This window comes from Nipponia nippon, unplaced genomic scaffold (assembly GCF_047370975.1).
Source record: "Nipponia nippon isolate SJK-2023a ecotype South Korea unplaced genomic scaffold, ASM4737097v1 scaffold_4, whole genome shotgun sequence".
Lineage (NCBI taxonomy): Eukaryota > Metazoa > Chordata > Aves > Pelecaniformes > Threskiornithidae > Nipponia > Nipponia nippon.
The window spans coordinates 1493244-1513595 of NW_028262358.1; the positions used below are offsets into that span (position 1 = coordinate 1493244).

Below are 20352 nucleotides of genomic sequence, written 5' to 3' on the forward strand. Positions count from 1 at the left end.
CTGGGGATGGGTCCGGAGGCGCTGCGGCCGCGGGCCGTGCGCTGGGCGCTGCTGGCCGCCTTCGCCGCCGGGGTGCTGGTGGGCTGGCAGGCGGCCCGGGCCCGCCGCCGCTTCCTCCGCTGGCGCCAGCGCCGGCTCCAGCGCCGCCTCGCCGCCGCCCAGGAGCAGCTGGAGGCGGCCTGAGCCGAGGGGACCGAGCCCCGGCCTCGGCGGACGCTGCCCGAGGAGCAGAGCCCGATTCGCCCCGCGCCGCTCTCCGCAAAGGTGAAAACGACGTCGAAGCGCTGCTGGGAAGGGACGGCGTCCGTGGGATGGCAGGGCCTCGCTTCCCCAGGCACGAAGGCACGATCCCCAGCTGCCGCGGGCGGACCGAGCGGGGTACGGAGGATACGGGAGCGCCGCCGCCAAACGCGTTTCCATATTTCCAAGGGTTGCCTGTATTTGCCTCGCTTTAAGCCTGCCCCTGAGGCACGCTGCTCTGCCCTCGCCGGGAAGCGCTGCCGATGCACGAAACCAGCGACAAATCACGACGCGACGTTCCTAGATGTGCTCGTTTCTCCGATAAGTGAAAACATTCCTTACGGGCGCTTGTAACGAGCGACAGACCTCGTTGTGGAAGTACGCACGGGAGAAAAACCCGTGGGGACAATTAAGCGGTGAAACAGCTGCGCGCGTTGGTAGGATGAACGAGCAGATTAAAGGATGGGCGTTTGTGCTTTGGACTCTGCGTTTCCCCTTGTGCTTTAGACAGGGAGCTGTGGAGACAGCCGTGGCGCGTTCCTTCTTCCCCCTCCCGTGGCTAGCGAATTCCAGAAGAGCGTTTCCTTGGGTCTGAGGGAACGGGGTGCTCCTGCGTTGCGCCGCAGGAGGTACCGCACGCGGGGCAGGCCGCTGGTTTCCAGCGGTGTTACTGAACTGTAAAAGTTTTAAAAGTTTTGGGGAAAAAAGATCCTGCCCAGCACCCCGTAAGGTCGTGAAATGCTGATCTGTAGCCAGATGGGCAGCCCTGTGGCCTTTTGGTAGAAACGAGGTTTCAGACCTTTGGGAGCTCCTTCAACGCGAGCGCCCGGGGTTCAGCTGCAGGCCGGCTGCCTGGGGGCCGCCAGGCCGGGGCTGCGTGAGGCCCTTCGGGCCCCGAAGCGGGGCCCAGCGGGTGCCCCTGGCGGCGGGGTAGCGCCGAGGGCCCGGCTCGGCGACCCCCGGGGGCGGAGGCCGCGAAGCCTCCGGTTCTCCCCCATGCGGGCGGGCGGCGGCGCCTACAACTCCCGGCGTGCCGCGGGCCCCGGAAGTGACGGCATCTCGCCGCGCCGCCGCGCCCGTTGCCTAGCGACCATGCCGGGGCGGCGGGAGCGGGGCCCGCTGCAGCGGGCGCAGCGGCGGAGGCGGGAGCTGCAGGCCCAGGTAGCGGGGCGGGCGGCCCGGCCGGGCCCAGGCCGCGGGCTGGCGGGGCTCTGACGGCGCCCGTCCTTCTCTTGCAGGTGGAGGCGCTGCGGGCGGAGAGCGCGGCCCGGGCCCCCGGGCAGCGGAAGGCCCTTTCGCAGAGGTGAGGCCCCTGCCTTCGGGGTCCCCGGCCCCTGCCCTCGGCCTTCCCCCCCTTCCCTTCAGTACCGCTCCGAGGCCAGGAGCTGCGTGGCTTAACAGGTTCGCTCCGTCCCCCTCGCCCCCGCATCCGAAGGAGCGGACGGTTCCCTGCACGCCTTCCCATTTCCCCCTAGCTGTACAGACCTCTTCCCTGCCCCTCTCGCTCATCTCTTTGCCAGTCCTCGAGGGCTGAGGTGGTTTGAAGTGGGAACGTGCACATCACCGGTAATAATCCGCTAAGCTGCTGTTCGGGCTCGTGTTGGTATTTGTCTGGCTGTATGCACACAGAGCTGGGCAAAGCTCTGGGTTTTTTCCACGTTTCAGTAAGCATGCATGATTTCGGTCATCCATCTATCGGAATTTTAAGAAAACGCTATCTGTCTCGTTTTGCTTTCAATGCAGATGTATGCAGCTGAAGAAATTGGTGGATGAGAATACAAACGCTCTTCATAATTTGAAAAAAGTAAGTGCGGAGACGAATTTGGTAATGGTTTTCTCCAAAATGCATCACGGAGAGCGTTTGGAGAACACCGGCCTCCTTCGGCTTTAGATGCCTCAGGGCAAGAGCAATGCCTAGCGCTGCACAGCCCCCCACTGGCAGCTCTGAGATCCATTTACATTATTTAAAAGTACATTTTTAATGCCTTATTGTGTACAAGTTCTGCGCTTAAAATCTTTATCAACCCAGTGTATTACATTGCAAGTGGAGAATGAAGGCTTCAACACGAAATTTCATCCTGGCAGAGTAAAAGGGCAAGAAAGATGTCGCTAAACAGGGAGCGACAGCAGCCTGGGAAGGTGAAAGCTTGTAAGACATGTCTGGAAAACTGACTTTACAGGGGAACTTTGATTCTTTGAGCAATTTGCTGTGTTCTTCTTTCTCAGGCTGATGAGCCTGCGCCTGTGGGGAACTATAACCAGAGGAAAGAAGAAGAAGAAAAGCTCTTGCTAAAACTCTCGCAGCAGCTGCAGAAACTTGTTCTTGTGTTGGATCAGGATAACGTGACTACGACTTACGCAGCGTAAGTAGCTTAAATAAATACAATCTGCACTTTAATAGAATTGCACATGTACAGTTGGAAAGGACCCTGAAAAACTGTTAGCTCAGCCCCTTCATTATCTTAACATACAGTTAAAAAAGAAGTAGGGAAGGGCCAGCTCCTATGGGGCTTGTCTTCTTGATGCAGTCAAGAACGACTCGCTGGAATTTTCTGAGGGTGTTGGTTAACGGCTGCAATAGAATGTGGCTGTCGAGAGGAGAAGATGCAATGGGGTCTGTACGCTCAGGGAGGAAACGCCATTGGGATTTTGGAGTTTTTTCAGATCGGGACAGGGAGTAAAACACAGGAATGAAGATTCTGTGTCTGGATAATGTCCTGGCAGAGAAGCCCATATTGCTTTCAAGAAGTTTTGTTAAAATAATAATAAAGAAAGTTTGGTTTATTTTGGGTAGGGATGAGGAACATCAGAAAGATCCTCAAACAGAAGATGAAAATGGAGAAGAGGATGAGAGTGAAGATGAAGAAAGTAGTGAGGAGGAAGAAGACAGTGAAGAAACAGATGATGAAGATGAGGATAAATTGTTGGATGATCCAAATGTTAAAGAATGCGTTGCAGTTGGAAACTTTAACGCACAGCAGGAAGGGGATCTCACATTTACGGTAAGTATGTCTCTGTAAAAGCTTTTTGACATGTCAGTACTGCAGATCATTCTGTATGAAGCAATAACCGTAATTAAATCCTGTGCCTCTGGGATTCAGCCAGTTCCTTGCGGGATTTGGGGAGAAATGGCTTTTCCTGGTGTACGTTTGGCTTGGTGGAGTCCGGTGGAGTCCGGTGCCCTTTTGCCACCTTCTGTAGCGGCCGGGTCTGTCGCGGTAGTCTGGGATCTCTGTTGTGGGAAAAATTAAGTTTTTGTGGGTTCTTTTAATTGTGCCTGGAGCTGTTTTGAAATATTTGGTTGTCTTTTGTCTCTGTCTCTCCTTCCAATGGCAAAGAAAGGTGAGGTCCTGCTTATACACGACAAGAAGGCGGATGGCTGGTGGGTAGCCGAAAACTCGAAAGGGGAGAGAGGCCTTGTTCCTAGAACCTATCTTGCGGTTAGTGTGCTGCCACCTTCTTCTGTTCTAGTCTCACCTCTGTCGGTTTATATATATCTATGATAATACAGCTGCGTAAAACTGATCATAATGCTTAGATGGGGACACAGAGCAGTGTTTTGCCAGTTATTTGGAAATAGCACCGTGTTTGTATACATGTGTGCGGAGACAGCGAGCAAAAGCGGTGGTTTCGTGCCTCGTGAAGATGTGACACGTAAGTGCAGAGAAGTTTCTTGAATATGAAAGCCATAACCTTCGTCACTAAAGATCAACTCTCAAGACTCCAAGCTGCTATGGACTAATTTGGGCTTTTCATAATTTATATGAAATGTGAGTCCATGTAAATGTTGGAGTATTTTGTAATTTGACACAGAAGAACCTTTCCAAAAATAGCTTTTAAAGTTTTGTAACTTTTGAAGTTTCATTTTGAGAGTGGCTTACACGCGTTACTTTACGTACTTATGCGCGTATATCCAGCGTACAATTGTGGTGAACGTTTAAATGTGGGTACAGTTTGGATGGAGTGAGTCCTGTTAGTCCGACCTTTACCCTGTGGAACAGAGCTTTTCACAGCGTAACTAAGGAGCACGTTGAGTAGCTAACGTTTTACTTCATGATGCTGATGTATTGCTCTTTTTAAAGAATCCGCTTGGCAAATGCATTCTCGTGCTTACTTGTAGGAATACTCCAATCCCTTGCCGTAACTCTAGAACTAAGGGCAGCGTTCTGCAGTTACAGAGCTATGGAGTGATAGGTCACTGCAGACAGAAAATCTCCTCTTCTAAACTGTTTACATGTGCTGTGGTTGGAGAAAGCATTTTTAAGAGCAGAACCGTGAAGAAATCATGCGCTTTCCCTTGCTGAATCTGCACTACAGGTCCATCGCGAAGATGTCGACAGCCAAGAGCAAAGTGAAGAACACATAGAAGTGGTGGATGAAACAGCAGATGGAACTGAAATTAAAAAAAGGTAAATGGATGATGTGAAAGCAAACGTATAAAATTATTCTTCCTCCTCCTTAAATCTGGCAGTACGTTTCTTACAGTGAGAACACCTCACAAGGGTATCTGGCTCTTTGTGACTGCATGTTTCTTTTCAGGACCGCAGACACTTGCTTTTCTTTGAGCTTGCAGACACACGTTTACTTCAGTGGCTTTGTTTGGGAGTTTTCCTTTGGTTTGCCTTTTTTTCCCCCCTCGCAAAATCAAAGAATGACTGGGTCATCTATCGAATTACGTTCCAGCTCATGAGATAGTCTAGCGATGAGTCTTAGTAGCTGGAAATATATCACTATTAGTATAGATTATTAGATTATTATCTATTAGATAGATATGGTTATTAAGCTGCTGGTATTTGAAGTCAAACGTGTATTTAGCGTTTAAATTTTTGTTCACGTGAGGATGACATTATAAAAAATACATTATTTTTCTTCCAGAACAGATTCTCACTGGAGTGCTGTAAGAAGAGCTATCACAGAGGTAGGCGTAGCTCTTACACAGCAACTTCATCTACCGTAATGTTAATTATTTGGCAGAAGAGGTTTGCCTTTTACCAAACGCTGTTTCTCATAGTACAGGCCAATGTTTTTAATGAACATCTCTATCTTGGTTTTTGTAGCAAGAAATTCTAAGGTTCTCTAATGCTTTAGAAACAGGCTGTAGCCCAGTCCTTGTGTCTGAATGAAGACGCAAATGAGATGTCTTTTCTGGTTTTGCCACAGTAGTGCTACGCCGTGTCTTTCAAGGGCGTGATTTTGTTCTGTAACCAGCTGCTCTGCTGCTGCTTTGAAATGGAAGGGGGATTTAGCAAAATGGGAGCCTGGCTGGGTTGATACATGAAACAGAGTAAAAGTAGTTCCCGGAGATGGGCCAAACTAGCTTCAGATGGGAAGAGGTGACTGATGCCCCAGATCTCTGATATCGGTTGTGTGAGAGTTCTAAATTAGGATAGAATTAGACGTTAAATAGCAGGAATACTAGTATCTGTCTGTCTGGTTTTTAATAGAATGACACAGTAGAGGTATTGGCAACCATAGGAGCAGTTCCTGCAGGATTCCGCCTATCCACACTTTTCCAGCTCTTAGAAGAAGGTAAGGTTTTCTCATAGTAACTGTGGTGCAGGATTCTCCAGTGTCTGTGGTGGGTTTCTTATCCTGGTTACTAGCCTGTTGGACTAAAATCAGTATTGCTTAATTATAATTGGAAATCTGTACAGGCTATAGTTGACCCGTCAAATAATGTATAAAGGCTTTTTTTTTTCTTCTTCAATTAAGTTTTAGTTTATCTGTGTGAAATCCTGGCCACAAGGAGGCAATGACACATTTCCTCATGATTTCAAAGATTTTCCTCTTTGGAAGAGAATTCCTGTTGATGTTGCAGGAAATGATGATTTTTTTTTTTTTTTTTTTAAATCTTGCCTTTTTCACAGAGACCTTTTGGAGTCTCTTCACCGAGTATATTACACATCTCATATTTTCTTTGTCTTTTTGTTTAAAACCGTTCAAGTCAATAGCTCTTTTTGTTGATCAAATTACTGTGCTTCTGGAACGAAATACTGCAGAACACTTGCGAATAGTAAAAGTACCCTTTTTAAAGGGTGCTTGTAGACGATACCTCCATAGTTTCGTTTGGACCAGTCAAATATTCAAATGGACTTTAGCCACATCTGAATTTTGGGTGTTGTTCATTTTGTGGCAATAAAGATCATAAAAAAAATTTTAAGAATTTAAAAAATTACTCTTGTTGCAGGCGATCAGTTTCGAGGAAGTTACTTTTTGCAGCCTGAACTTACTCCATCACAGTTGGCTTTCAAGGACTTGGTGTGGAACTCTGAAAAAAATACTGTGAGTATTACTGGCAAGAAAGCTATGATGCTTTTGGTTTGAGAGAAATGGCAGGATCTGTAGATGTGGATTGCTAGCAATATCTCATATTGGTGGGTAAATGTTGCTGTGAAACAGACGATGGATTTCGATGTCAATCTAGCCTCCTTCGGCAGTAGATGTTATCACTTCTACTCTCTAACAGCCAAAAAATCGGTACAAATTGTCAAGTTGGGTATCTTTTAAGAGTCGTGTTTCATCTTAAGTTTGTGGGTTCCTTCCCTGTCTGGGGTGAAGCAGATCTGCATGGGTGACGAGTCTGAAATTTTAAACCATGAACTTCTGCTAGGCACTGTGAAATCACCCATTTCATTTGTCGTCTTTCATTTTGGCTAATGATGAGGTCTTGATTTGCACCATTTTTAGAATATTTCTTTCTTCTCAAACTTTGACAGGACCTTCTGTCTGTCGCACTAAAATATTTGTAGCAATCTCCTTAGAAGAGAGCTAAAGGCTTATGAAGAAATTTGGTTGCTGTTGCTAATACTACACAAGCTCTGTGGTTAGAAGAATGCAGTCTAGTGAACGCTACAGTCTGTCACCTCAGTAAATAAAACCAAACTCATACCACATTCAGGAGGAGCCTGTAGATTTAACCCTTCTGTTGTCTGTATTTCAGATCTATCCTCGACCAACTCGAGTATCGCTGATTGTAACGTTATCTAGCTGTAAAATGATTCCTCTCCCAGGAGTCAGCATACAGGTTCTCAGTAGACATGTTCGCCTCTGTCTATTCGACGGCAATCGGGTAAGTTGTTTGGCTATCAAAACCAGTCTTGAGGTCTGGATCTTTCAGGATCTTTCACGCTCTGGTCCCTCCGACAGCCAGCTCCTCCAGTTGTCTCACTGAGAGAGAGATGCCCCCACACAATCTGCCTCCCAAGCCGCTTAACTTGCTCTCTGATTTCTCTGGCTCGATCCTCGCCTGCGTTCACATGCAGACGTACGTACCCTCGCTCCCCCAGCTGCAGTCACTGCAGACGTGTAGGCCGCCAGTGACCTGTGGCCTGGCTACCACCTAGGTGTCCACACACACGTGCATTCAGAATAGAGAGCCCATTCACCCAGAAAAATAGTTACAAGTGGAGTTTAATGAAAAAACAGGACAGACTGCACTGATCAGGCGCTGGGCGTGGCCAGACACGCATACTTACCCCTCTATTTTCCCACCCTTGTTATTCCACAAAGCACCTTGATCCCTCCCTTTTTCTGCCTTTGGTTCCTCCCCTGAGCATCCCACAGTAAGTCATGTGCAGTCCCAAAATGCTCTTCCCTGGCATGCCACCGTGTCTCCTATCCCCTTTCAGTCTGTAAGGCGATCCAGAGAGCCGCTCCTTTTGACTCATTACAGCGATGGGCGTCACACCCGGCCCCTGGGCCGCCCTGGGAGGGGCTGGAGTGAGAGCTCCGTTCCTCCCAGTCTGTAATTTCGGTTCCCCCACCTGCCATTGTGCCTCTCTGCTCCTTCGTGGCTGTGGAGATGAGCCTTTCCTGGGCTGATCTCCCTCCGGTGACGGGCCTGGGAGTTGCTGGGTCAGGGTTGTATTCAGATTTCCCCACCCGCAGTTGTTCCTCTGCGCTCCTTTGTGCCCATGTGTAGAGAGCAGCTTTTTGTAACAGCATCTAATGCTGGCAATCCGGCGGTTTTCTTCCCGCTGCACTGAACGCTTTTGGGGGCAAAGGGACTATTACTGGTGTATACAGAGCAAGGATGGTTGGAAAGTGCTCTGTGGCTTCAGAGAAAACTTCCTCCGTAGTCCTTTAAACTGAAACCATCTGATTGAGTTCTGATTGAGTTTCTCCTCAAGTTGAGGAGAAAGCGTAATTTTGTCTTTGTTGTGTGCAGTGTTGGATTAATCTGGGATAATACTGCATTTTCGTAAAGCTGCGTAACTTTCCAGAAAAAAATTGTCTTAGCTTTTTTCACCACTGTCATGCTTTAGGTGCTGAGTAACATTCACACGGTGAGAGCTACGTGGCAACCTAAAAATCCTCAGACATGGACCTTTTCTCCAAGGGTAGGTATCTCCCTCAGGGAGCGACATAGCCACTATCTATTTACAGCTTCTTATTTAGTGACATCTGTTACTTCTGGTATTCGTGTTGAAATAAAACGTACTGCAGCCAAAATTAACATGCAGAAAAGGTGAGACTTGCTGAAGCGCATGAATTCAAACCAAACTGTTTCAGCAAAAACACTTTGGAGAAAAGAGTTGGGAGGAAGGAAAAGTAGGGGGAGGGACTGGTGATCCAGCCGGTGGCACTGGTTTGAACTGCTCTCAGGTGCACGCTACGTGGTGCCCACGGAGAAGGGAAGGCACTAGCCACTCTGCGTGTGGGCTTTTGCTTTGATTTCATTAAAAAAAGAGCACGTTTCAGGTGCTGTGCAGGGCCACGCTCACAGCAGGAGTGTTGTCATGTTTTACCACAGTTGGTGCTGTGTTCTTGGAGGGAATTAAGTGCTTTTTTGACATCCAGAGTTCTTTAATAGCTTGTCATCACACACAAAAAAGCACCTCGGTAGCAGAGCCGTGTTTCATGGCAAGATAAAGACTAAGAGGAGCAAGGTTTCACCTGAAATTGGTTCTCTACTCATCCTTTTCTTTTATATGCAATGGGATTGGGTCTGAGATCTTACATGAGTGAGTGATGTGTTTGATGGCCTTTAAAAATCAGAGGGTTTTTATAGGTACATTCACTTTTTTTTTTTTTCTTTTCCCCCCTCTCTGTATTAGGTAACGGGCATTTTACCCAGCTTGCTGGATGGTGACTGTTTTGTCAGGTCCAACTCTCTGTCTGCAGACATCGGTATATTATTTGAACTTGGCATCACTTATATTCGCAATGTAAGTGTGTAAAGTTGCAGCATAAATCATTCCAAGCACGTGCTTATAAAGCGAACCAGCTGCCCATATTCGCTGTTAAGCTGCAGTATCCCAGCAGTGAACTGTGAGATCCAAGCGGAAATTTAGCTGAACTTTTCCTAGCTTACTCTAAGATTGTCTTCCTTTTGGCTTCTGGGAGGGAGGAGAGAGATGTTGGGTTTTGGAACTTTTAGTTCTAGTCAATAAAAGACTTTCTGACTAGTGGAGATGAATGTACCTTTACTTGCATTGAAATAATTCCTGTTAGTCTGCCAAAGATCTCGTGTAATGTGATCGTAAAGGACCAATTCTCTCTTCACTCCTGCATTGTTTTGTTATCTTTGTGATTTGTTTCAGACTACCGCGTTATATAGTTTGGAAACTAAAATTTTAACTGTTTAAATAGTATGGACACTGGTTTCTAGCTGCGATTGATACAGATATATCCTGTCCCTGTAGGATATGCTTCTGAAAAGTACAACGGGTAGTGACGCAATAGATGGTAAAGCCCATAAGGACTACTGTAATAGAAGGTGGATGCATGCAGGAGCACAAGAAACACTAATGGTTGGGGGATACGGTGGCTTTTCGGAACAGATCCCTGTTCTGAAAGATCTCAGCCACTTTGTCTACAAGACTGACTCGAGTCTTGCTGCCTCTTTCTGAACACTGACATTTTCACTATGGTCGCAGTCTTCCTCGGGTGAATCTTGGCAATTGAGTAAATCAGGGGTGAAGGATGAAAAGTGGGGTAACCACAACGGTTAGCAAGCAGGGTATTAAATGGTGGGCAACAGAATTCTGAAAAGATGGATAAAGAAGTCGCAAAGGGGAGTGTTGCTGTATTTTCTCTTTCACTAACACCTGTACGAGCTTAGGGTGCAAGAGTGTGGTGGCGGTGGAGGTGCGGAGGAGGGACATGCGGGTAGCGTGGTGGGGATGCAGAAGGGTTGTGCAGGGAGATAAGTAGAGCGTACGTCTGTAGGGAACTGGACTGTGTAAGTCCTGGTGATGAACAGCGTGTTGGTAAGCAACGGTTCACAGAGACCTAACGGAGCATAATGGCCCTCCTCACGCTAATGGGAGCAGTCACCATTAGGCAAAGTTGTCTGCTTCTGTTTACAGAGTAAGTTTAAACGAAGGCTGAAGTGTGTACAAGTTCCTACCTGTTATTGGTGCTCTTGGGGTCTGGAAACGGATGGGCTGGCGCACAGGATCAGCTCCCTGTCCCAGGCGCTGTCTCTGGCACTGTGAATAAGGCCGCCTGATGCACGGGGTCACTGGCTTGGAAACTGTTGGCTCTGGAATCAGATGGGTAAATCCTCTGGGTATATTTTTTTCCCTCCTGCATTCTTCAGAGTATCAGTGCAGGTTTAGGGGCTTTTACCTTTGTATCTGTGCATTTCTTCTTTTTCAGGAGCTTGATATACTTAGGTTTCCCTTCAATATGTATTTCTTGGCTTTATAAATCCTCGTCTCCTACATACGTTCATGGATGATCAGCTGAAGTTCAGCACAACTGTGCGTGCTGTTTGGTAAAACATCTTCAAGCACCTGTGAATGTGACATAGTCAATGTTTACCATAAATCTGGGGCTTTCACCATTTTAATGGGATTATTCTAAAGAGTTGTTTGTGGTTCAGTTGCTCATTCTGGATTAGCTGTTCAAGTTATTTATGTTTCTTTTTTTTTCTAGTCAACAGGTGAAAGAGGAGAGCTAAGCTGTGGCTGGGCCTTTCTGAAGCTTTTTACTTCTAATGGAATGCCTGTTCCTTCCAAGTAAGTTTATTATGTTTTCCTTCTCTCTGTCTTTCTCTCTCTGTATTTACATATGTATGTATATAGATATATTTTAGGCTAGGAGTTTCTAAGACTTGGAAGCAGGTAAGAGTTGTTGTGAGTGAATCTCTTACCATTCCCTTGGAGAGTATGAACAAGCTTATATTTTGCAGCTGATTTATGATTAGTTGATGGGTCCAGCCATCTTAAAGAATAATAAAATGTACATATTTCTATTTTATTAAATGTAGGGAAGCTTTCTGTTAATTTACAGAAATGGTTCATTGTAGATCACACTTGCAATACTTGTTTTTTACCAAATACGTATATAGATATAGATACACAGATATATACGTGTATTCTGAATATATTTGGATTACAGGGCACCAAAAAAACCCCACGGGAGACATCTACTGTTCTATAAGTCTCTCAATCTTTTCTAAATCTGCTCTCTAACATTGTTTTTCTATTCCATTAAGTTAAAGATGTTATTTAGAGAGCGAAATTGCATGATTGCTTCAACAGTGACTTACTCTTGACAGAACTAGGATTACATTATTCTTCAACATTTTGAATCTTCCATATCTAAAATTGGATACTTAAGCAATGACTCCTCAAAAACATTTTAGTGCAACAACTGCTAAATTTCACATAAGAGGAATACTGGAGTCACATGGAAGAGAATCAGTGTTGCTAATTCCTTTTAAAATAATTAACTAGTTTCCCAATATAATACAAGTTTCAAATTTATCATTTGAGGTTTGGTTACTTAGTAATTATGTCTAGCCATTTCATATAAAATACTAGTCCTAACTGCAAGCACCGTGTCAATTTTTGTTTGAGATACCGGGTTTCTTTCTCCAAGAGCGGTTGTGAGAACACGTATCCTTACATCTTTTTATTTTGACTGTACTGCTCTTGTTCACAGGATGTATGAGCTGCTATTAAATGGCGGCACTCCCTACGAGAGAGGCGTTGAGGTTGACCCATCAATATCGAGAAGAGGTGTGATTTCTCCTAAACATTGTATAAACGAAATGATACAACAAATGCTGTACTGAGTTTACAATGTGCAGTGCTCAGCCGGGGCTCTCATTAGCGTGCAGTCACCACAGCCTGGTTTTCTTTTGTGTGTTCTCATTTTGCACAAGAGAGAGTTGATTGTTAGGGCTGGCGGGAATCAGAACTATCTGCCAGTGCTAATGTTTCTGTCACTTCCCGTGGCTGCAGGTTGAGGGTTATTTCTGATAAATACATTCAGTTATTTCTTTAATGGCACGTAACACTTCTTGGCTATGGGGCGATGGTACAAGGCTCAGCAGTGACACTGGTCTGGAGAGTTCCCAAGCCAGGCTGTTCAAGTCACGTATCATCAGTCCCATATCACTTGTGCACAAGTTCCACTTGGGCATAAATATGCTACAGAACATCGGTATTGGTTCTTCCCTGCGGGGCTGAATAAAGCTTCACTGAGAGTGGGTTCAGATGATAGACCACTTGTGTTTTAAGTAAGGGCAGCCGCGGCTTTCCCCTGGAAGCTGTAATAATGCCCATGTGCCAGTGATGCGTGCTGCAAGCTATAGAAGGCCTTTACCTTTTGGGTTCGGACACCTCCTCCGTGTTACTCTGCGCATGTTATGAATCCACCGTCCTAGAGAGAGGCAATAGCGTACGTTAGACCAAATGTTGATATGTTTTCCAGACAGTCAGTTCCTCCTGGATTTTAGCCCATCTTTAAACCATTACAGTTTTAGCAAAACATCTCTTGCCAAATTTAAATGTCCGTTCTTGTAATATAGTTCTTAAAGTTCTTTCAAAATGACCGATTATTGTATCAGGTATTTATTTCTTTAGCAGGCAGTGGTGTTTTTCATCAGTTTATAACACTGAAGAAACAGCCTGTGCTTATAGTGAAACTGAGGTCATTAAGCACGCAATCAAAAGACATCCTGAAGTAAGTATTTGCGTCTGCTGCCATAAAATGAACAAATATTTCAGATAGCCTAGAATGGTTCCAGAGATCTAAAGCGTCCCCCTTCCCTGGAACACTGGCTGTGGAAAAATCCGAGGGTCGCGTCACCTGCATATTGCACTCGATCTCTCTTTGACACTGAGAGCTATTTTGTTGAAAACAAACAAAAAGTCTTTAAGTTTAGATAAGATTGAAAGCTGCAACAGCAAGAGTCTGGCTGTTACAGCTGTCTCAATGTGCACCTTCAAAAGTTGTGGCAGAGTCAGGGAGATGCCAATATCAGCTAATAATAATCTCTGTGAAACTGATTGTGCTCAAGTTTTGGTGAACAATGCTTCGTAGGAGCAGTTCTGAACAAAAATCTCAACTGCACGTTCTTTATTTTCCCAATAGTTTGCTACCAGAAACGTTAATTGGCAGTATGTGCTACATCCATCTCTTGATATTTTATCGACAAATACTTGGTGATGCACTCCTGAGAGACAGAATAAGCATGCAAAGCACAGGTAAGCATTGCTCAGTGATGGCAAGCGTGCTGGAGAAAGATCGGGTTCCTAAAGGGAATGACTCTCTCCAGAGCCTCCCTTTTGAAAGAAAAAGCAGGGCTCTGCAGGAGCAGCTCTCACTGATAGAGGCTACTTGGAGAGTTTTGTTCCCTGGTAGTGCTGGCATCGACCGACCGTCTCACCGGGTGAGGAAGTCATGCTCACTGCATAGAGATTTCAGTGCTTTGGCTTCCAGTCTGCAGGTGTTGTCTGGACAAACAGAAAGCTGTTGTCCCTGCGGATAAAAGAGAACAGCCTCTCGCTGCGAATACCACCGCTCGGTGTGTTTGTATTTCAAACGAGTAATATTTCAGCTAATGCATTGCCCTGTTTGACATCAGTTCAGGCTCCGCAAGAACGGTTTTGTTTTCTAAGAAGTATGAATGAAGTGCTTTCAGTGAAATTCTCATTTAAAAAAAAAAAAAAAAAGCCTGCGCGGGATAGGTAAAGGGTTATTTCTAAATAAATAATTAAAGGTATTTGTAAGAGAAAGGTTTCCTTTTCACCACCCATGCAACAAGAGATTGCACACAGCTTTACTCATTCATTTCTAGGGTATGCGTGTTTGCGTGAGCTTACAGAAGAGATTAGGCAGATGTTTTTGTCATTGCGGCTAAGTCACCCTCTTTTTTTTTTCCCCCAATTATTATTTACTTATTGGCTAATGCAGCAGGGAGAGACAGAAGTGGAAAAGTTCTGGTTTTAGAACTCTGTGTCTTGCTCTGATGGTGCAGCTCTCTATCTTACTCCTTCCACACCTTTCCTTCAACAGAACTGTAATAGTTTATACTCTTCTCCTTTTTAAAATCAATTTAAAATACGGAAAAATTACATTTCTTAACTGTACTACAGGCGAATTTATATTGGTACTACAAAGTGATTTTCTTGTGTTTTCTCCTGTCTTTTCTCCAGCCCGAATTATGTATTATCTGCTCCTACAGCAAATAAATCTGCTTGTGCACTTACTAACATGTTTAACTTACAATCTTTAGCCATGCTTAGGCATCTGAATTACAGGTTCATCTCTGAAAGGTGCTCAGAACTTAACTCCCTTCCTGATTTTCTTTATATTTTAATACACTTAAATATTTTTACACTTTAATATACATTCTGAGGATACTGATTTCAGTATCTGAAAGTCAGACCATTTAATAAATTAATGCTTTATTTAATAAACTTATCCCAGAGAAACTGAAAATGCTTGGTTTTTAAAGGCCAGTTGAGAACCGCCATACTTACTTGATTTGATCTTTATAATGTAGGACAATAGATCAGGCTGATGACCTCTCCTGGAGTTAAATTGTGTCCATTGGGATTCAGACTTCATTTGAAATGGTTTAAAGGCTTCACCCCAGCGTTTCAGAAGTTGTTCTGGTAGCATTTTCTACTTTTTTCTGGTGTAAGAAAAGAGGGTTTCTCTTATTTCAAAATCAACTCCCACTTTAGAAATAGGCAACTTAAAACATCTGTTTTATTTCACAAAAGCAATCAGTTTGGGTTGCTTCGGTGAAATGTTTTGTTATTAGGAAGTGGTTAATGTTTACTAAACTTCCCATCAACTTCAACATGAAGAAACAAGTGTACATTAAATATTTAAAACCACAAGAGAAAGAAAACACTTGTCACTTGCAGCACTCTTGGAATCTTATCCACAATCCCATTGACTAAAATAATGACAGGACCCCTGCGCCACCGGGGTTCAAGGTTTGCTGTGCTTTGTTAGAGAGCTTTGATTCCGGCATGGGGAGGCCGCTCTGCCCTGCCTGCCTGCGGCACAGCCGGCCTGTTCAGCTCCAACAGGAGACCCAGCTATTGCCGGCAGCTAACCTGAAAGGCACGCAGCAGCCCTAGGCCCCGTTTGGTACATTGGCTATGCCACTTGTTACCCGGTTATCTTAAAATCGCGCACAACACCAGCCAGGTTAAGGTAGAACAAAGGTGTGTTTATTCATAACATCCAAATTGGGCAGCACAATTTCAGCTGTTTGTCAAAAAGACAGGTGCAGAAATGAGGAAGAACACCTCAGTCTACCCCTAGGTTAAATCTCCTGCTTGCTGGCTTCTCCTAAGGAACGAGCAATCATGTTTTGTGTGTCTCTCCTCTCGCAGGTTAACTGTCTGTCAGCCACTGAGTTTCCGACAGTCAGAATGCAGTTGTTAGCTTTTCTACTTTCCCTGCTGCTCTGCAGCACTATTACAGCTAATTTCCCCTTTGAAATATTCTGAGGGGAGGGGATATGTTAATGCCTTGATATGTTGATACCTTGAAAACCATCCCGTTTCTTCCGTAGCCTTGCACGTGTGTGTTTTCTGTTTCAGAATTGATCTGTAATCCTATTTTAGCAACTTTCCCTCAACTCATGGATCAACCAGACCTGATGGATGCACTTCGGGTACGTTATCTACGTAGCGTTCAATTACAGCTGATGTGTCAGGATTTCCAGATAGTTTGCAAAATGTCAGCTTTTTTTATCCTGTGAAAAGATAAATGGAAAAGCAAAACAGCCGAAAAGTTATAACCGTTGCAAGTACATAGAGATCTCTTGTGTCTTAGTGCCTTCAAAATTGCAAGAGAACACTTGGATACGTTCAGAAGGGATGCAAAGACATAAGTGGGCTAGTTTGAGCACTGCTAGCCACGTAGCCGCAGCAAGAGAGTGCTCAGGTGGATTAGCTGCCTGAATGTTTGTCTGGCTTCTAGGACAGTGCTGCTTTGTGACGGGTAGGAGCTTCTGGCTGGCAGTGACGGGAGGGGGCTCACCGCATTGACGCTGCAGTCCCTCGCAGGCGTCCTAGTACCAGCCAACAGCAGCTGAGCTGTTTCTGCCCGAAGGACACCACTGTTACAAGCTGTCAGCCTCTGGGCTTAGGCTGTATTTCTGCATGTTTCTAGAGTGGAAAAAAAACAGCCTCGGTTGTGATTGATTTTTCTGAAAAGTGGATCCCCTTGATTTCATTTATATGGCTCCGAAAGTTTCAAATCTCCAAACCCTCGCATCTGTAAAATTTGGTGGAGCGGCTGTTTGCTTGAATCAACTAAACTGGCACAAGAGAGGAATGGGGAGCGCGAGGAAAGTGGGACTGCAACAGGAGCTTAAACTACTGTGGGACTGCAGAGAGAGAGATTTTTGCAGCTAAAAATGCAATTGCTTTAGATCTCCACAGGCTGATTTTACATTTCATTTTAGAGCGCTTGGGCAGATAGAGAAAGAACGTTGAAGAGATCTGAGAAGGTAATAAATGACAGGTTTTTCTTTGACATACATTAAATCTAATTTGAACTAGAAGCTTTCTGTCGGTGTTACTGGTAGTTAACTTTTCCTCTCACCTTACATTTATTTAGAAAATGTAGATATGCTAAATGCAGCTCTTAACATTTCTTAGCCATATTTATAACAGTAAACTAGGAGGAGTATGGAATTAACTTGTAACTTTTTGTCTCAGTGTGTGTGTGTATGGTTGTTAGTGGGAAGCTATCATCGGTTCATACCCAAAGCGTGGCTCCCTTTCGTGATGTGCTTCCAATACTTGACTGGTAAAAGCTTTCCACTGGTCCAAAAGGGGCTGTGTATGTCCACAGAATAATCTTTCTTCCTCCAACCTCTGAGCTCCAGTCTTCCCACAGTCTGCCTGGAAAAAGGCCCCCAAATTCTGCAAATCTCCCTATGTCAGACAGTTGTAGTCTCCCATTCTGGCGTGCAGACAGCTGGAGAAGAATTGAATTGGCCATGTCACCAGGCTTACCCGTACCTTGTCCTACCTCCTCTCCTCTGGACAAAGAGAAGCTGTAGGTAACTGAATGCGAAAGGCAGTGGCTCTTGATCCAAGACACCTCACTTGAAGCAGCAGCAGGATATTTCATTCATTGTGTGTGCTACTGAATAGATACACAAGGAGATCTCCCCATTTACGCAAACAAAACAAAATGCTCTCGAGTCAGAATCGCTTTTTCAAGGCCATTCATCCAAAATGAAAGCTGATCTGCTCAAAGAATTAGTAACTCCTCGGTATCCCAGAACCATCCAGTTTTACCTGATTTGTCATGTGCCACTCCCATGGTAGGATTGCTGCCTGGCGAATTCTTACTCCTTCTTGCACGGTTATATGACACTCAGCTGCTAATCGCCTGCCGAGCCGTGAACTGCTCAATGCCAGTCGCAGCGCTCACGTTTCTGGAACGCTTCTGGAAGAGTCTCGGTGGTCAATGAGTTTTCCAGGAGGCAGCGCTCTCTGTGTCCTTCTTGCACGCAGGGGGTTTTCTAGTGTGCATGTGGAAAACAAGGCACACAAATCTCATCGAGTTAAAGTGGTCAGCATCTTTCAGTGTTTGATAATTGACCAGGATGATTCTTCATCTCTGGGGTTTGCAAAGTGGGCTCTACAGGAGAGGGCATCATTCTCACCACACAGACAACGTCCCGTCAAAGTGTGAAGTAACAGTACTTACGGCGTGGCCTTGCCTCCTGCTCAGAGCCACGTGCTGCGAGGGGCGTGGGATTGTTGCAACTCTCCACCTAAAGCAGTACAGAAAGGAGTGGAGTTTGGGCTTCCAAGGCGGGGAGGATGCGGCACTTCCCCGGTGGCCACGGCAGTCCCAGTCTGTACCTGCAGAGGCTGCGGGGAACAGCTGCCACACACGGGTGTTTGTAGGAAGAAATATAAATACCCCATGAGCAAAGGGCTCTCGGCGACCGTTGCGCAGATTGCTGTTTTGTGGTAACACTAGCAGGGTTTGGCTGCACATGGCTGCTCTTTGTCATCTGGAAAAGTAGGTGGTTTGGAGAGCAGGTCTGTTGATCTGTAGTTTATATAGCGTAGCTCTTGGTGGTGAGTTTGAGGCTCATCCGAGATAACTGATGTCTGTTTAGGAAGGTCAAATCTCTTCCCGTTGTTGTCCTGGGAACTGGGGGTTAGTTGCATGTTTTCTTGTCTGTTTTTTTCCCCGTGCACAATACTTCTGTAGAAGTGCTCGGCAACACCGTCTATTTGCACTGAAGTTATTCTCAAATATTCTTCTCTGCAGAGAGATCGAGAATTTCTGAAGTCTGTGTTCGTGCTGGTGTACCACGACTCTGTCTTCCCTCTCCTCCAGTCCACTTTCCTCCCTGACTACAAGTGGGCTGAGGAAGAGTCCGAAGCATCTCGCTGGAAGGCGATTGCTGACTTTTTGAAAAAGAGCCGAGAGAATGATGGTGCACTTCAGTATCTGCTGTCGTCAGAAAACACTCACAAACCCTTTGATATCTCAGAGCTGGCTTACGATTTCTTAGGAGAAGCGAGGAAAAACAATCCTGGAGTATGAATGGATTATAGAAGAGCAATCCAGGCTATGTAACAATGGGGGAATGATATAAATAAATTCTTACCAAAGAGAAACTGTGTACTATCTGAATTGTAATGAATATTTTAACATGTTTTGCAGTAACGTTTTGAGAGAGACTAAAATTATTTTATCAGTGTAACTAATGGAAATTATATTTTAAATTTTTGACTTTGCAGTGTTGGACAAGGCTGTGGTTGGCTGTTGCTACGTCTGCCTGTCGTAGCCATGTCAAGTGTCGCATTTTGCCTAAGCTGAGCAAATGCTGAGGCAGCGCTTTTCTCCTCTCGTGCAACTTCCAATTAATTTCCAGATTTGTTTCAATCAGGGTGAACAAAGGACTCTTTGTCGCAGTACCCCAGCAGACTGGTAACAGGCAAGGAAAATAGCAATGATCTTCAAGAATGCTGCTAAGCAAGGTCAGGCAGGTTAGGAAAAAAAAAAAAAAATCATCTGTTGTCCAATCAGCGGATAGCAGCTTGCTCTGCATTTAGACTGTTTTACTGTTTTTCCTTCCCACTCAGGAAAAGGTTGGGTTATTCACAGGAATCTGTTTGACCCACCTAATACAAAGAAAAGCTGGCAAAAATTCAGGGCACGCTGCGTTTCCGCTGCGCCCGGCCGTGCCGTACGGTGGCTCCTTCTGTGCTGACTTTCGAGGGCAGGCTAACGAGCTGCGGGTATTCCCCAGGTGGAGCAGGACCTTGAAGGCTTCTTTTCCCTGAGCGGTTTGTAACCACGGGCCGTATGTGCTGCCCGCTCCCAGTGGGAAGTTATTAATCCGCTTCCTCTTTTGTGCTGGAGTCTCCGGGTGCTTTCTGCCTAGCGATGGGTACGTTACCACCGTGTCCGACGAGGCAGGCGGGCACCGAGTCACATGGGGATTTAAGTCCGAGCCAGGCCGTAGTTTTGTCTGGTGTGAAACGTTTTAAAGCAAGATCTTCCAAAGACCACAGCACACTGCATGGAGCCGAAAGCCAGCTCCCGCCGACAGCATTTGTAAACTGGAGCCTCCAGAAATGCCACAAAGCACTTCCCCCCTGGCCTAGGAGGGGCTCGGACAATAAGAAACGTCACGGATTTCATCTTTGCTCTGTATTGCGCAAGAGCTTGGCATAGAAGCCAAATTCCTCAGGCATCACTTGGCTCTCCTAACAGAGAGATATTTTACTAGGATATCGTCCTCCTCCTGCTGCAGAGTAGTGCCCGAGTTAGAGGGGACAGAATGACTTCACTAGGCCACGAGGCAGAGATGCCACCTTCAGCCTTTCATCCCACCAGTTATTGCTGAGTTATGGCGTGAGGCAGAGT

The 20352-nt window shown here is 45.6% G+C and overlaps 2 protein-coding genes across 7 annotated transcripts; both read left to right on the forward strand.

Annotated features, from left to right (window-relative positions):
* The first annotated feature begins 6 nt into the window (after positions 1-6).
* On the forward strand, positions 7-722 carry MTLN (mitoregulin). The gene has a single exon (XM_087773766.1). It carries the CDS (start codon positions 7-9, stop codon positions 181-183), a length of 177 nt encoding a protein of 58 aa, XP_087629892.1. The 3' UTR covers positions 184-722.
* A 572-nt stretch (positions 723-1294) lies between these two features.
* On the forward strand, positions 1295-19030 carry NPHP1 (nephrocystin 1). 6 transcript variants are annotated; one of them, XM_087773749.1, is made up of 20 exons: positions 1295-1401; positions 1479-1543; positions 1984-2044; positions 2467-2603; positions 3035-3242; positions 3579-3680; positions 4558-4649; positions 5116-5158; positions 5685-5769; positions 6428-6522; positions 7181-7309; positions 8505-8579; positions 9297-9407; positions 11122-11204; positions 12133-12209; positions 13059-13158; positions 13570-13682; positions 16041-16114; positions 16910-16954; positions 18745-19030. In XM_087773749.1, the coding sequence occupies exons 1-20, from the start codon at positions 1333-1335 to the stop codon at positions 19021-19023; spliced, it is 2043 nt and encodes a 680-aa protein (XP_087629875.1). In that variant the 5' UTR covers positions 1295-1332; the 3' UTR covers positions 19024-19030. The 6 variants fall into 6 exon arrangements, with proteins under 6 accessions (XP_087629875.1, XP_087629874.1, XP_087629876.1 ...); XM_087773748.1 differs by having other exon boundaries at positions 1318-1404; XM_087773750.1 differs by having other exon boundaries at positions 1318-1404; positions 13062-13158.
* Positions 19031-20352: the final 1322 nt, after the last annotated feature.